The 16363-nt window shown below is 34.8% G+C and overlaps 2 protein-coding genes across 2 annotated transcripts in view; one reads left to right on the top strand and one right to left on the bottom strand.

Moving 5' to 3' along the window:
* The first annotated feature begins 2616 nt into the window (after positions 1–2616).
* Positions 2617–10916, top strand: LOC140749618 (androgen-dependent TFPI-regulating protein). Its single transcript, XM_073082725.1, has 4 exons — positions 2617–3056; positions 8629–8769; positions 9494–9714; positions 10129–10916. Exons 1-4 carry the CDS (start codon positions 2880–2882, stop codon positions 10310–10312), a joined length of 723 nt encoding a protein of 240 aa, XP_072938826.1. The 5' UTR covers positions 2617–2879; the 3' UTR covers positions 10313–10916.
* A 3102-nt stretch (positions 10917–14018) lies between these two features.
* LOC140749599 (ATP-binding cassette sub-family G member 1) overlaps positions 14019–16363 on the bottom strand; it is a 52504-nt gene continuing 50159 nt past the window's right edge. Inside the window, exons 10-11 of the mRNA XM_073082706.1 lie at positions 15725–15930; positions 14019–15118 (exon numbers count right to left, since the gene is read on the bottom strand). Coding sequence (XP_072938807.1) covers positions 14977–15118; positions 15725–15930 — 348 coding nt within the window. The 3' untranslated portion in view covers positions 14019–14976. The remainder of the gene's footprint in view (positions 15119–15724; positions 15931–16363) is intronic.

The following is a 16363-nucleotide window of genomic DNA, read 5'->3' as shown; positions in this document are numbered from 1 at the left end:
AAAGAAAAATTGTCTGTCGGTTTGTATATTTGAAAATGCATTAAAACCAAAACTACGAAGTCGATGTCAAAAGTATACATTTTTTTTTAAAAAACATTACATGACCAGGTAATGGACAATTCCAAATTACTAACGTACTCCGTGATCTTGACAGAGGGCATTGTATAATTCAAATTATATTTTGAATCCACATGAACAAAGTCGCAGGCAAGACTCGTTTTAAAAATGCAATTCAAATTATATTTTGAATCCACATGAACAAAGTCGCAGGCAAGACTCGTTTTAAAAATGCAATTCAAATTATATTCTGACTCCACATGAACAAAGTCGCAGGCAAGACTCATTTTAAATATGGTATACAAGAGACTATCTAAATTTATGTAGGCTTCAGTGACCGTTTCTCACTTAATACGTATAATAACTTAATTGCTGTAACTTGTAAATAGAACTAAGCTCAAGTTATAAAAGCATCAATTTATTATTATTATTATTATTATTTTACTTAAAATAATTTATTCTCAATCCCATACAAAGTGGATCCCGTTTATCATTTCGTAAATGGCTCACATAATTGATAATATCGATAGTCTAAGCGTCTCAACGTTTAAGGTACAAACTTCATTTACCAGTATTTGATAGTGCCCAATTTTCAAACCAAAAGGACGTGTAATGTGTCAAATTCAAATTGAAATTTAAAGATTTAAAATTACGAGATGTAAAGAAATATTAATACAAAACGAAACGTTGCATACTAAATTTAAAACAGACATTTAATATTATGTATAAGTGAGTCAGTCTGAAGTAGAATGGGAGATAAGAGAGATATTTTTATATATAATATTCCAAAGACCGCTGCGCATAAGTTTCTCAGTTTTCTTATAGATCATTAACTAATGTGCATTTATACTTTATGGGAGTCAAAACACAGTAGTACACAGTACTGCGTGAATTCGCCTAGAATTGATGGAAATCTAAATTTGGCAACGTACGTATGCTTCTTTCATAACAATTACGTATCAAGTATATGAAATCAAAAGGAAACTTTCATTGATTTATAAAATGAAAATGTGAACAATGTAGATGTGAATGCAAGTTTATTTTTAAATATAGTCAATTAATATCCAAAAAAAAAAAAACAATAAACCTTAAACTCATTTACCATTTCCCTCCTGGGTACACTCAGCCACTCAATACCGTGGTCGTGATACTTTTTTGCAGGCAGTTAAATATGTACCACGTAGATATTATACATTTCTGTACAATTATGAATAATCAAAATTTTGCAACTTAATAAACGTGTCACTTATATCAAGTAGGTATACTGTACTCTGTAACTGCGTTTGTTGCTACCGCATAGTCCCTTCCATACAATAAAAACAACCGCATATACGTAAACCCCGTTTGAAACATTAAAAGTTATCAAAAATAAATTCAAATCTAACCTGTATGCAATTTCTGGCGTACATTAGCCTATATTAACAACCATTAGGTTCCCATATCTATAAAGCCTGACATTTAAGATTAAAGATCCTTAAAATATTTTCATAAGTACGTGTATTTCTATATATTTCAAAGTAGGTGTAACTTTAGAACAATTAGGATTTACTTTTTACACCACAGAATTTAACCAAATGGACAGATTTACCACAAGAACTGCCTTGCAAAATTACTTTTAGACACTTCTTCACAGAAAATGCACTTATTTTGAAGTAAACACCTCAGTTTACAATGTTAACAAGTAATTTGATAAGAGTAAAGTTTGTTCACAAAATTTAAGTATATCATTTTCAGAGGGTATTAACATTTCATTGAATTACTAGTCTCAATCTATCCATTTTCTTAATTCAAATGAGTTTTCCCTTACATCAACGACATTTATCTACCCCCATTTTTACTTATTCTACCAAGATGAATTCACATATGACATAATAATGTTTTAACTCACGGTTTTTATTCCTGTGTCAAGTATGTTCGTACTTACGAATCGCCGTCCATGATTGTGAGCTGGTTCTTGTACACTTCTGATGAAATAAAACTCATCTTGTAGGTCTTGAAGTCATGTAATAATATAGTCACATAAACGGTACAGAGTAACGATATAACAATTATACGTAAGTAAGTTCACACTAGTGATTAGAAGTATTATAACTACACAAGTATCTCCGTTATTCGACTGCTCTTGCTGAAGTCTCCGACCAGAATGTCGCTCTCTGTTAATTCGAGCGCCGCCAAGGTGTCGTCCCCACTTCACCTACCCGCATCTGTTTTTAAACTGTAGTATCAAATGAGTCACTTATTACTTTAATGTAACGTTATAAAAATGTGATATCGTTAATATCCAAGCTTCTTATTAACGACGATAACAATAATGAGCATAAATAATCAGGTTCACACTTTTATACGAGTAGCTAAGTTAATAATGCCGTTGCATTTCCAAATATAATTCACAAAACCATAACCAAAGGACTCATATTTTGATATTTTGTTATGACGCAAAGTACTTTTATTGTATTAGCGAAAAAAATTGAAATTATGAACAGACGAACAGTTTATTTACATGTATATACGTAATGTATTCATACGCTCGTAGTGCCGGCGGCGTGTACCTGTGTCAGTTGTTATAGTGCAAGTCTATCATTCAAACGCATTTGCATACAAACGTTATCTCGATTTGTGCCGAGAACCAAGAATCATTGTTATGACCGCTTCTCCCGACCGACGAATTAGGCGCTTAGTTACGCGCACTTGGACGACACTCGGCTGGTCGCCACCACGCGCCTACGACGGTGTTATCACAGAGCAACTAATTCCGCAAGCGGTTTACCGCGACGGTCGGAGTGTTTGATTTCTTTGTTCGATTTTCAAATCACCCGCTAAATATGGTCAAAAGCAGCGAGTTGTTATTGAACGTACGGCTTTGTTTTTACACTGTGGCGTTTATTCATTTAGTTATAGCAGCTGTTGTTATCCTTTCAATTGATATGTCTAGTGACGGAGATCCTAGAGTGAGTGCGTACTTCATATTACGATGGAGACTTCTAACGTGCTGGTTCAATGTAAGTTTCTTGAAACTTTCTATTTATGATGGATGAGGACAGCGTAGAACGTGGGAACTCTCCTTATAAGGTTCCACACTTACTATATAAAATACAAGTACTTATAAAACTGTGTTTTATTATAGCAATCGGGCATGAAGTGCACGTGATATTAATTAATCAATTTGTTGGACTTTTTGTATAGGACAGGAGTCCTATCGTAGACCCCTATGTGGTTCGACACCAGTAGCATCACCAGCATACCTATACCTATACCTATTTCTCCCTTACAACAGAAGCGTCAAGTGCTGTTGTGTTCTGGTTGAAAGGTATGGTAGGGGAGACATAATTTTCAAAGGTATTGCAGCTTAGTCTTCAGGGGTAGCGGCGCATCTATGGCCGACCTCAGGTAGGAATATCTAATCCTATCTGGGGTTGATTACAGATGTCCATGGGTGGCAATAGCCACTTACCATCAGGTGGACGGCATGCTCGTCCGCAGAAATCAATAAATTTTAAAAATATCTTATAAATGTGTCTTTTAACTTCCTAAGAAGATAAATCTGAAATGAAATTTTAAGATGAATTTTAAATGTAATTGATAATTAATGTTATAATACAGGTTCCAGTTCGTTAGATACTTCAGTGTTAGATTTATTAATTAATTACCTATGTATTTTGTTTTGTATGCAGTGTACAAAGCAGTTAGGTAATACTTATGCAAGGTTTACCTAGTTCTCATTATGCGCTGCCTTATCATTGTACTTATATCCTTACCACACCCCTCAAACCAGAATACAGCTGTGTTTAACACTGCTGTTGTTAGGTAGAAATAGGTGTGGCGATGGTGTCGCCGATGTCGAACCACAGAAGATTCTACCATCTTTTGCTATTTCGTAAGTGTATTTTAGCAGTCATGGCGTGTAGGTAACATTAATGTCATTTTAATGTTACCTCCACGCCATCGCGTCTTCATATCACGGCGAATATCAAGATGATCTTTCGACCCAACCTAGTGGCCTTAGACCTACTACAACAGTTGTATTATTTAAATTGGTGTCGACAACCAACCTGAGATATCTGGTTCAACTATGATGTTGACCTAGCCGGGATCAAACCCAAATCCTTTACGCGTTTGCTGTGAATTCCACATCACGTGGATTATAAATGAGTACGAGACGCAGAATTCTTGTCTAAAATGCCTGAACCGAAATCAAACCCGGCACTTTTTGATGACGGTACAATGGAGAATGGCATTACTTAATACGATACCTTAATTCGATACCCATAGAGATACGTTTATATTTCGCTTCGCTTTATCTACGAACGTGCCACTTTGGACAACCATCAATTTAATTATTTGAACAGATGACCGAGTTATTTATTCAGTAAATTATAAACTTTAACATTTAAATTTCACTATTTCTTAGTGTAACCTTCGAGAATCTTTATTCGTGCTGTGGTTAAATAAATGATTTATCTATCTATCTATTTCCGTGGTACAATTAATAGACCAATAAATTATTCACCGAATTGCAACTATATCTAGTTTTTATCATGACTATGACATTGTCAATTGAAACGTGTCAGTGCGTTCAAGGATCATGAATTAAATCATTGTCAGTATCGATACAATAGGACTTTGCCTAATCAATCTACCGGATACTAATTTGGACAAATCATACGTGAGTTGGTTTGATTAGGATTTGCTGGGGACGATGAGATATAGTATTATTGTACTAGTTATCATTAATAAACTAAGAAATGGAAAAATGTAGATAGGTTACTAACAAAACAGTTGCCCCTTTTTGGTTAAAGGTACAAATTTACGATAACAGTTATTTGTATGTCATATCATAGTTTTTTTACGCGGGCGAAGCCGCGGGTTCTGCTAGTAGTAAAATAAAATCGGCCAAGGTTTTATTTCTAGCATTTGTTACCCTACCAGCTATAAAAATACATGACATCCCTTTAGTTTTTACGTTTTACCTTTTAGTTTTTTATCGTAATTTTTGTTTACACCCCATACCCCGTTATCCATGAGGACTAACCTGGTATTCCTCCGACAAGTATGATTCCTTACGACAAGCTTCACGCCAGAATTCAGCAACCCTTAACTTTGATGTCCGAAGGTGAAGCGATGGTGCCGGAGCCGAACCACAAGGATTCTACAAACCTTGATACTTCTTCAAACAAAAAAAGACTATCATTTCAAAACGGCTGCATCATAGCTACTTCTTTGTATTATCACATACTACTAGTATTTATCATTTGGTGAACAATAAAGTTGCATGTATTGATAAATTTCGATAAAAACAAAACAAAAACAAATGGTGAATGCCCTGGCTAATCGGCGACCTTATCGGAGAAGTTGTGATCTTCCACGACCTTTAGGTAAACAATAGTTGTCGAAAACAACGGAGGGAGGGAGGGTACTAAATAATTCTTTATCTTTTATTGTTATGTTACCGTAAAAGCCGAACTACGGTAAATATACCAGCATAAGTTGGTAAATACATATATGAAATATTTATGTACGAAAGATTGGTACCTACATGTTTGTTCCTGTAGTTCCGGGAGCAGAATAGGGCTACGGTATCGCCTGCCTGTCGTAAGAGGCGACTAAAAGGGGGCTTCCGTGGTTGCGGACGGCAAGAGTGGGAGCTCGAACCGTCCATTAAGCGACCCTGGCAAGGTCGGCGGTATGTGTGGTCGCATACTGTCGTGAACACCAGATGGAAAACTGCTCTCCTAGGGCAGAGCCCGATCGGGGCATCGCGCTTGGAGCACTCCGGTTTCATTCGGTCGAAAGATCCCGAAGTTCTCCAACAAGCCTTTTGAAGGATTCCCCCTCGTTAACAAAAAAAATGGTACCTACATGTTAAGTTTTAACAACGATAGTGGGTAAATATTAGTTCTGAGTAATTTAGCAATAAGTATTTTAATCATTTGTTTTAATTGTCTATCAATAAAAATCTTCAACTGGTATCCACAACATTATCATCAGACAGTTCAGTTGTCCTATCGTTTTAATTATCATATTTTAAATGGGTCGATTTCGTATTGTTTACTCTGAGTTAATAAGTAAACAGCCAGATAACGTAAATTGCATAAGAATTTTGTAGTCCAGTTAAGATGCAGGCACAAGCAAGACGTTGTCCCTGTAGTTCCGGGACCAGAATAGGGCTACGGTATCCCCTGCCTGTCGTAAAAGGCGACTAAATGGGGGCTTCTGGGGTTGCTGGCGGCAAGAGTGTGAGCTCAAACCGACCGAGACGTAAGGCTTATATAATTTGAAAAATTAAATAATTATAACTTCCTGATAGTTATGCTATTCGACCTCGCGTGCAATGATCCGTGTTTGAATCCAAAGTAACACTACAGAGTTACAGACATACATATTTGGACAAAAAGCATTTATCACACATATATAACAAATTTGTATTTATTGTGTGTTGCAATTGTCTGAAATAAAATAGATTGTTTGATTATTTCATATGCAAATGGAATAATTAACCCTAGATAATATAAATATTTACATTATTGTGTCAAAAATATTATACTCGTAATTCATACCCGATGACGTAATATTATTTTTGAAGTCATTACATATAATTAATTCATTATTTAAAGATAATTATTTCGCTTCTTGTAACTTTTTTAATAAATAATTGTAACTATAAATTTAATTTATGTAAATATCTATTTTATATTATAAATTACGTTAACTTAAAAATGTAATTACCTTCCACATAAATATTCTATTATTTAAAAACAGCTCGATTGTTTGTTGCTGTTGTTTGTTGAAGTTTGAGCTTTTTAAATCTACCGTGGGCATATAATGGAGTGGGGAACAGATTTAGTGGGTCCGTTTTCCTTAAGTCGTGGGTAAAATCAAATGTTTATGTATAAAAGTAAAAAGGAAGTGTATTAAACTAATTTTAATAGGATTGAATCTGTCCTGATAGTAAGCGGCCATAGTCAATGGAAATCAGTAGCCAATTCCATATATAACAGGGGTTCTATCAAACTTGATCACAGATGTATTTCATGTATTGTATCATTTTTAATATGCGTATGCATGTTTCATATATTGTATCATTTTTAATTACTGGTCTATGACATGCGTGTGCATGTTTCATGTATTGTATAATTTTTAATGCGTTAACAAGTAGTGGTTTGTGATATATATATTGTATCTTTTAAGGTGTACAACTATCCCTATCCACGGGAACACTGCCGACAAACTGTTACACAGTTTGGCAGACTAATAATATATGTGTGAATGTACCTTATGAGAGAAAATAAATAAAAAAAAAAAGATACTTCGCCACCCCCGAGGACTTTGATGATCACCTCATATTACATAAGTTAGCCGGCATCCACACCTTCCACCAATTGGCAGAACTGTTTCAGGCTAGAAATTAGTGTGGTACGTCATACCTTCCCGGTCAAACAATTTCTTCCTGTACCACCTTTCAAAGATCAATTCACCTGGGTCTAGCAGAGGGATAAGAATGTATTGATAATAAAAAGTCGCTTCGTTCGTTCAAAAACATTTTTCATATTTAGTCGGTTTAGTCCACATGGTATAGAGCTGGCACAATTGACTAAGTGTAAAGCGCTTGGGGGTGCTTGAGAACAATGGACCCATTTCTCGATGGTCGCAGTGAAATCAGAAACTTTTAGCGGCGTAGTGTATTTTCTTTTATTTACCATATAACGGTTTTTACCCAACTGCCTACTAGGAAGGGTTAACTCACAGTATTAGGAACTATATAAGTATGTATTTGTACTGTGGTTAAGTGTTTCGCGCGTATCTTGTATATATTTGTAAATTACTATTATTGTTTCTCTTTGAGGATCGTATTTTTTTCAACATCGTCTTAAAATGGAGGTTGATAGATTTATATATGAAGTGATAAAAAGATAAGACGTATGAAGTATAGGTACAATATACATCGTATTTACAATCATAGAGCTAAGTAAGTGATAAGTTGTGGAACCCAAAAATCATTAATGATAATCGATTTGAATAAGATCTTTTGATTTTTAAGAAGTTTTTGAGATAAGTGTGGGTTAGTTAGTTGCTGCGTTAGTTTGGTTACGTTTGTCCAGCAGTAAACTCTGCGTTCGAGTACAACAACGTATCCATTGCTAAACTTAGGTTGGACATTAATACCACTAATACTTCCGGTCGATTTTATTTATGTCCTTGGGCGGCAGTGACCACTTACCACTATCTGGACAGCACGCTCATATGCTACTTCTGTAATAAAAAAAAACCGTTTAAAATTCTATTTCTAGTTTCGCGTGTACAGAAAAAGATATGTTTTTATTCAGTGTCTTTGTAAACTTTAAAACGAAATTTAATCAATTATTATTATTGTTGACGATAAAATGAAGTACCAATTATTGATCGAAGATAATTCCAGTTATGTTGATAGAACAAGCTGACACGCAATTTTTATTTGTATAGAAGTGTGGCGCGAGTATATACTTTTTCTTCAACTGAACTTCAATTCCCCACATCACCTAATTATACTGTGGTAGTGTATTCATAGACTATTATACTTTCCTCCTATAATTGCAGTTAATTACTATGGCGTACTTCCCGGCATGTCTGTACTGCGACTGGAAGGAGAAGCGGGGCCAGGGGGACGATAGACGAGTCATCATGGTGAGGAAGGCTAAGGATCTGGTGATGACCAGTATCCTCTTCCCTACTATCATGGTACGTGTCAATTAGTTCAGTCCTGTATCGCTGGCCACTGGTCTGAGTGAGAAAGGTATAGGCCATGGTCCACCGTGACCGTGGTCCAAGAACAAGTGCGAATTGGTGGATTTTAAACACTTTTGAGATTTTTTTAAGTCACCTTTTTTATAATAAAGAGTAGCAGACGCGCATGCAGTAGGTACACCTGATGATAAGTGGCTACTGCCGCCCATGGACATCTGTAATCAACCCCAGATAGGATTAGATATTCCAACCTGAGGTCGGCCACAGATGCGCCGCTACCCCTGAGGACTAAGCTGGAACGCCTCGGAAAAGTCTGTCTTCCTTATCACACCCTTCAAACCGGAACACAGCAGCGCCTAACACTGCTGTTATTAGGTAGAAATAGGTGTGCACCTATTACAAATTTATGTATTTCTTATGTAATAGTAGTAAATAGGCACGCAGTCCAGCTGTGGCGGCGCACCCTTCAAATCAGAACACATCAGCACTTAACATTGTTATTGGAAATAAATATGGAGGTTCGTGCCTGAGATTTGAACCTCAGACCCTTCCACGGAGAAACCAAGTTTTAACCACTAGGTTTATCACTGCAGTACATTCCGAATGATTATACCGTCTTCTAAATGAATATAGACATCTCTTTAGCGTTGATGTTTCTTGCTTTCATGCGTCTTTGGTACCAATGACACAAGATTCTATAAGAAAATCGTGTTTTCAGTACGCTGACATAATCTTCTGGCGGTTATGGAACAAAGACCCGAGCCTGATAGCGCCGTTGAAGATATTCGAGTACCTGCCAGCCTGGGCGCACCACTCGCTCCACTCAGTGTCCATGGTTGTCGTTGTGCTGGATCTACTGCTGGTGCCACGTCGCCGGCCTGACAGTTTACTGCCAGGACTGGCGCTAATGACCGCTTTCTTCTCTACTTATTGTGCTGTGTGAGTAATCAAGTTAAAGCATGATTATTGACTGTAATACCCCAATACTGCGCACGATTTTTTGTAACACGAGGTCGACCACAGATGCGTGCACCAGAAGACTAATATGAATCGCCACGGAAAAGTATGTTTCCCTCGACAAAACTTTAAAAGATTGTAAGTATGGTATGGTTTGGTAAGGGAGACATATCAGGACACAGCAGCGCTTATTATTAGGCAAAATATTGGTGGTGCCGCTGGAGTAGAACCACAGAAAATTCTTACTTACTTTTTATTTTGTTATAAGCTGTATTTTAATATATTTTATATTATGTTGGCGATGTCTGATAGCTGTATTTTAATACATTTTATATTAGGTTGGGGATGTCTCATAACAAAAGACGTCTATAACGTGTGTTAAATTATTGTTTCCAGATTATTCTTGAGTCACAGGAACGGGTCGTCAATATACACACTGATTGATGTTCTGGATAGCCATAAGCGGCTAGTTCTCCTACTCTACTCCTACATCGAATATCTATTCTACTTCATGACGCAGTGGTGCATCATTGACCTCATATGGGGACGACGGAAAACACAGAAAATTAAGATGAAATGAATCGATACTTAGTCAAGAAAACTGCTTAAAATAGAATATAGAATATGCTTAGTATAGAAAAAATATGTTCGTTGTTGATATAGAAATATTTATGTTAAGTTAGTGTGTGTGTTGCAATAGGGGAAGGTTGCTTTAGTCGTACCAGCGCCTAAATCGTACCACAGCAATTTTAGTCTCCAATGTACAAAAAGCGAACTCGGGTGCTTCAAAGTATACTAGTTAGTTGTGCGAGTAAATAAAAATAACTGGGCACCATGTCGGCACCATTGATTTAAAAATATTAAAAGAAACAATTTTTGTCGATGTTTTCACTAAAAAAATAAGTTCATTCGTAAGCAATTTCAAGGGAAGTGCGATTGTTAAGTTACTTAATTTCTGTGATTCTTTTCTATTTTTGACACATTCTACTATTCATTTAGTCATAATAACATGGTAAATATTTTATAGGATATGTCAGTAAAATTATTTACAAAATTTTGATGTGTTGTTGCTTAAGTCTTACCGATAAGGAATTCTTAAGTAGTACCTTGTACGGCTTACGCTTTGTTAGAAATTATTTACATTTTTGTCTTTGTGCGCTAAACATTTTGTTTTCTCAAAATAAGATGATATACTTGCAAGCAGGAGATTAGAAATGAAGAAAAGCTTTATTCAAACTTAGAAATGAAAACTTAGAAGTGAAGGTGGTAGAACCCTTTGTGGTTCGACTCCGGCGGCACCACCGCCACACCTATTTCTACCTAATAACAGCAGTGTTAGGCACTGCTGTGTTCCGGATTGAAGAGTGTGGTAAGGGAGACAGACTTTTCCGAGGCGTTCCAGCTTAGTCCTCAGGGGTAGCGGCGCATCTGTGGCCGACCTCAGGTAGGAATATCTGATCCTATCTGGGTTAATTACAGATGTCCATGGGCGGCAGTAGCCACTTACCATCAGGTGGACTGCATGCTCGTCTGCTACTCTTATATTATAAAAAAAATATATATCTTAGCGGGTACGACTAACGTAACCTTACCCTACTATCAAAAAATATACTACTATAATATACTACTAATCGTCTTTATTAGTAGTATATCTATGACTATATCGCAAAATATTCCCTTGACGACTAAACTATACAAAAACAGTATTTTTTATAAAAATTTGCTTTAAAAATATTTTGTTTAATGTGCGGATAGAGGAGATATTACAATAAGACCTTCACTTAGATGGATTTTTGAAACCATCATTTTTATTACGAAGGCAATGACGGATATGTCATTTTTGTTTAGGTACCTGTTGTATAACTACTGATCTATTTGTTCTATATCCGTTGGTCTATATCTAACCTATATATCGTCTTTTTTTCTATACTAATATTATAAAGAGGAAAACTTTGTTTGTTTGTTTGGTTGTAATGAATAGGCTCAAAAACTACTGGACCGATTTTAAAAATTGTTTCACCATTCGAAAGCTACATTATCCACGAGTAACATAGGCTATATTTTATATGAAATATATTTGATAAATAGATTTTGAGGCGGTACAAAGTTTGCCGGGTCAGCTAGTATTAGATAAAATTCTTAACTACATAAAGAACGCAGTAATCGTCATTCTAATTGTTAGCAATATATTCAAATTATTTTATTATAGTATTATTTTAATTAATTATTCTGTGCTATATTCATGATGTGTTATTTTCATAATAATAAGTGCCCATTTATATAGTCATTGGCTGTATGGGTTATACGATTGTGTGCATAAGCATAAAACAAGAAAGAGAACGCGCTTGGCGCGAGACTTGTATTTTACGCGGGAATCATATATAAAGATACTTCGCCGCTTTGAAATTGAATGAAGCCACAAATGGCTTATTAGTAAGTTCTTTTTTTGAATGCTTGACAAATAAAAACATTTTTAGAGAAAATTTACGAATAAATAACTAATACTGCGTAATTTACATAATAAATAAATAATTATTAAAAATATTTTAGGGACATTTTAGCACGGAGACGTGGCAAATCTTTTTTACGCAACTATTTCAATTCTCAAAACTGGGTACATTTTCTTGTTAGGAGTGAGTAATCTATACTAAGAAGATACAGTAAGATTACGCAAAAAGGAAAATTACTGTAAAAATAAGATTAGTACGTTTAAGATTAGTAATAAATACTTAGAGACGTTTGATTTAAGTGACAATTAATTGATTATATGATTATGAATCGATGTAGCTATGTCTATTATTCAATAACAGCAACCGGGTTTTTTAAAAGATAGTCAGATAAACTTTGTTGTGATTGTGGCGATTTTCTAAAACAGTTATCCCTTGTCAGTTACAAGAGCGATTTTTCAATATCTTCAATTACAAAGTTTCGAATTTTTACGTTAATTGAATAAAATATTATAAGGTTGATCATTGGTATTGGTTCAAATTTTAAATTGAAATAAAAAAAATGTTAGGCCTACGAAGGCACTTATAAATTACAAACCAAATCCACACACCGGATTTCAAAAATATCTGGAAGCTATGAGAGATTTGGTTTTCCGTTGGCTTGTTGTGGTAAACAGATGATAAATTTAAATAAAACAATACCTAATTTTAAACAATTTATTAGGTATAAAAAATAGTTTATATATACTAAGACCATTGTCATGGCACCTACTATCATATGAAAAATATAACAAACCTACATTTCTAAACATTTAATATGTAATTAAATATCGACAAAGGAACTAATAAGGCCCTCCGACCCGTCAGAACTAAGTACATGCTAAACTATTTGTATATATTTTATTCACTTACAAAAATAAATAACTAAATTGAGCATATAAAATCGTGTACTGACTGAAGAAGAAAGCATATTTTTTTATTAAAAGTATCTATGTACTCTCTATCTACGTACTCTATCTTATCAGAAGTTATACTTCTTTAGAAAATTATAACATCGATTATTTATAAACGTACATATTAGTGTAAATATAGAACATAATAGGTTTTTAGAAACAACAAAACGACGCACAATATCTCGGCAAGTAATATTTCTTTCTTTCTTTTAATTCTTAATTTATGAAATAAATTCATGATATCAATGTATTATTGTGGGGAAATGTCATGTCAATATGCTTATTCAGATGCAATAAGTATTTAAAACTATTATATGTCTCGATTTTCGCTATAGACGCAAACTTATTGTAACGCGAACCACACACCATATATTATAATATATGTGGTTTACTACATATTCACCTACCGCGCTTAAAGAAGTATCACTACGGAATATTCAACCATCACTTGTTTTCTTATTTTTACAATGGTTTTCGTGAATTATTGTTCAGTATTTGCTAAGCAAAAAAATATATATTTATTGCGATAGAAAATACTCATAAATAAATCATAAATCACGGAAAACCGATAATTTACAACTGTTTTTGATATCCAGTCAGCACACGACATAATTATAACGCAAATGGTTATTACATTTCACTCCTACATTTATGGTAGGTACTATTCTTATGTAAACATATTATGTTTCTATACTAATGTATTATAATTAATTTTATATCTACTCTAAAACCAGTGAGTGTTAAAAAGAGTAAAAATGTGGAATGATGTAATTTGGTTTCTATTTATGATAACAGTACAGCCATCGACAACTTTTACAATTAAATATTTTTTGGTTGAAAAGAAAGAAGTACTTTATTATAATAAATTGCAAATTATAATAAATAACTAATTATTCTTAAAAACGACCATGTCATTTGCAGGCAAGAGTTTTCTTTCAAACAGCACAAAATTATCACAGTTTATTTTTTTTTATTTAGGACCCATTTTTAATGTCGCAGTTGCAATTTGATACGTATAATAAAAAAATCTGTTAATAATTAATTAATTACCATACTTTGTTACCCATAATAGTAATTACCAAAGCTGATATTTTGAATATTTTAACATTTCAGTTAAAAATACACGCTGTATTTCATTGTAGCGCTGTTTTATTTTCTCGTTAAAAAATAATATCTATCTACTTTAAGACAATACTCACCCTTTGAACTTATCACATTAAACATACATAATAATATATTAAAATATTTTTGCTACCATTACCCTTTGGTCTTTTATAATATTATAGTATAAACAGCGTCTTATCAAGAACTAAAAACGATAACAACTAGGTATTTGTTATAGTGTAATTTTGAAAAATCTTTTTTTTTACATAATCAATATAAAATCAAGTAAGTATAATAACTATTGTTTTTATTTTGATCTTTTTAATCTCAATACCATCAATCCATTTATGCGGAGAGCAGGTTTTGATCACATTAAATCAGACTGCTATATTGATTGTCATTATAATGTGAACAGCATGATCTCTTATTCGGCGAAATATAATTAATCTATCAGGCCGACCTAATGTGTACGGGCCAATAGTCTTTGTTACTTTGTCTAGATAAAACCATTCTGTTCATTTATGTCTTAGTTAAGTCATCTTTCTCTCGTTATCAATATTCAATCTATCCATTGTTTAGTCTAAAGATCGGCATTTGTTAATTTTTGTATACTACAAATATTTTTTTTTCTATGATAAGCAAACATTGGATAGACTGAATATTAATATCGGTCGTGAAAGACAAATTGTCTATGGTTTTCATGCATCGCCTAAATATTGGAATAGATCTATGTGTTGGATCTATCGAACAGCGTTGAGTTTCCACTTAAGCAGCAGGAAGGCGAGGGTCCGCAGCACCAGGAGGGAGATGGTCAGCGCCAGGATGTCCCACCAGAAGCGGTCCGCTGACATCGCTATCTCCTTCAGGAATGTACGGGGTCGTCTGGAAATCGTTATAATGACAAATTAATACACTATATTGTGACAGTTAAGATCGTTTGCTCAAATTTTAAAATGAAAATGATTAGAAAAAAAATGAATTGAAGGTCGAATAACTATGGGTCGACTGAGAAGGTACCATGGTTATTTCTAGCGTGAAATGGTTCTACATTTTAGTGGAATGGTGTGGTTACTGTGGATACTGTGGATACCGGATGACTTTCATATAAACTGACCATCTTAGCCCTCAAAAGTGATGATGCATCTGTGATAGACTTTAGACAGAATTTGTTCTACCACAACACTTATATCTAGCGTTAAGTACTTAGTTCTACGTGTCGGTGGATACTGTGGATGCTGGCTGATTTACATATGAGGTGACCACATATATATATTCACATAATATTTTAATCCTTAGTTTCTCAGTTTCAGACGGTGTCTGGTAAAACTGGTTCTGTCTGAAGTTGTATATAAATATTCATAGGCAGCGGTTGCCACTTATCTCGGTGCACTGCAATTTCGCTTGTCACTTCAATTTTATAAAAAAAATACATATGGATATAATATTTAGACGCACAGCTGTGTGTCCACCAAATTCATTTTATATTACCTGTAATGGCAGTACAGAGCCTCGTTGCACTCGAGTTGTTCCCGATCGAGCCCATAGATGGCGTTGATGTAGCCCTCCAACCCATAACGCAGATATGATATATAGGAACCCCAGTAGAGGTACGGCGGAAGGTCTCGTAAGGTCACTCCGAAGCCGGCAAACATCATCATTGGCACGGAGAGAGTTGGCCCCAGGAAAGTGCCGTTCTGTGAATGAGAAAACGACATATTTATATAAACTAGCAGATTGACTTCGATTTTAAAAGAATCTCTTTTTGCCTCCCTTTAACAAGCTGTGGGTGCATAGCTTTACTTAATAGTTACGCATTAATGTAATTTGTTGCCATGTTTTTTGTGCGGCGTTTTAAATAATTTGCGATTGCGGCGCCATCTTGCAGCTATGGACACACACAGAGACAAATTCACAAACACCCAGACCCAGAAACAGAAACCTAAATTCATCATTTAGATAATATCTGTCTGGCCGAGGATCGAACCCGGGACCCTCTGCGCGTCAGTTCGGTATGGTGACCGCTCCGCCACGCCATAGTTGAGATTAAACGCTTATTTAAAAAAAAAGCCTTGCCAAACAACGGACTTCAGCTTATTAACACTAATCAGTATCCTTAGTATGAGTTTT

Source organism: Epargyreus clarus, unplaced genomic scaffold (genome assembly GCF_041222505.1).
Source record: "Epargyreus clarus isolate Ecla_fem2 unplaced genomic scaffold, WU_Ecla_fem_2.2 ptg000018l, whole genome shotgun sequence".
NCBI lineage: Eukaryota > Metazoa > Arthropoda > Insecta > Lepidoptera > Hesperiidae > Epargyreus > Epargyreus clarus.
Note: the sequence above shows the minus strand (reverse complement) of the source record. Positions and strands in the feature narration are given on the sequence as shown.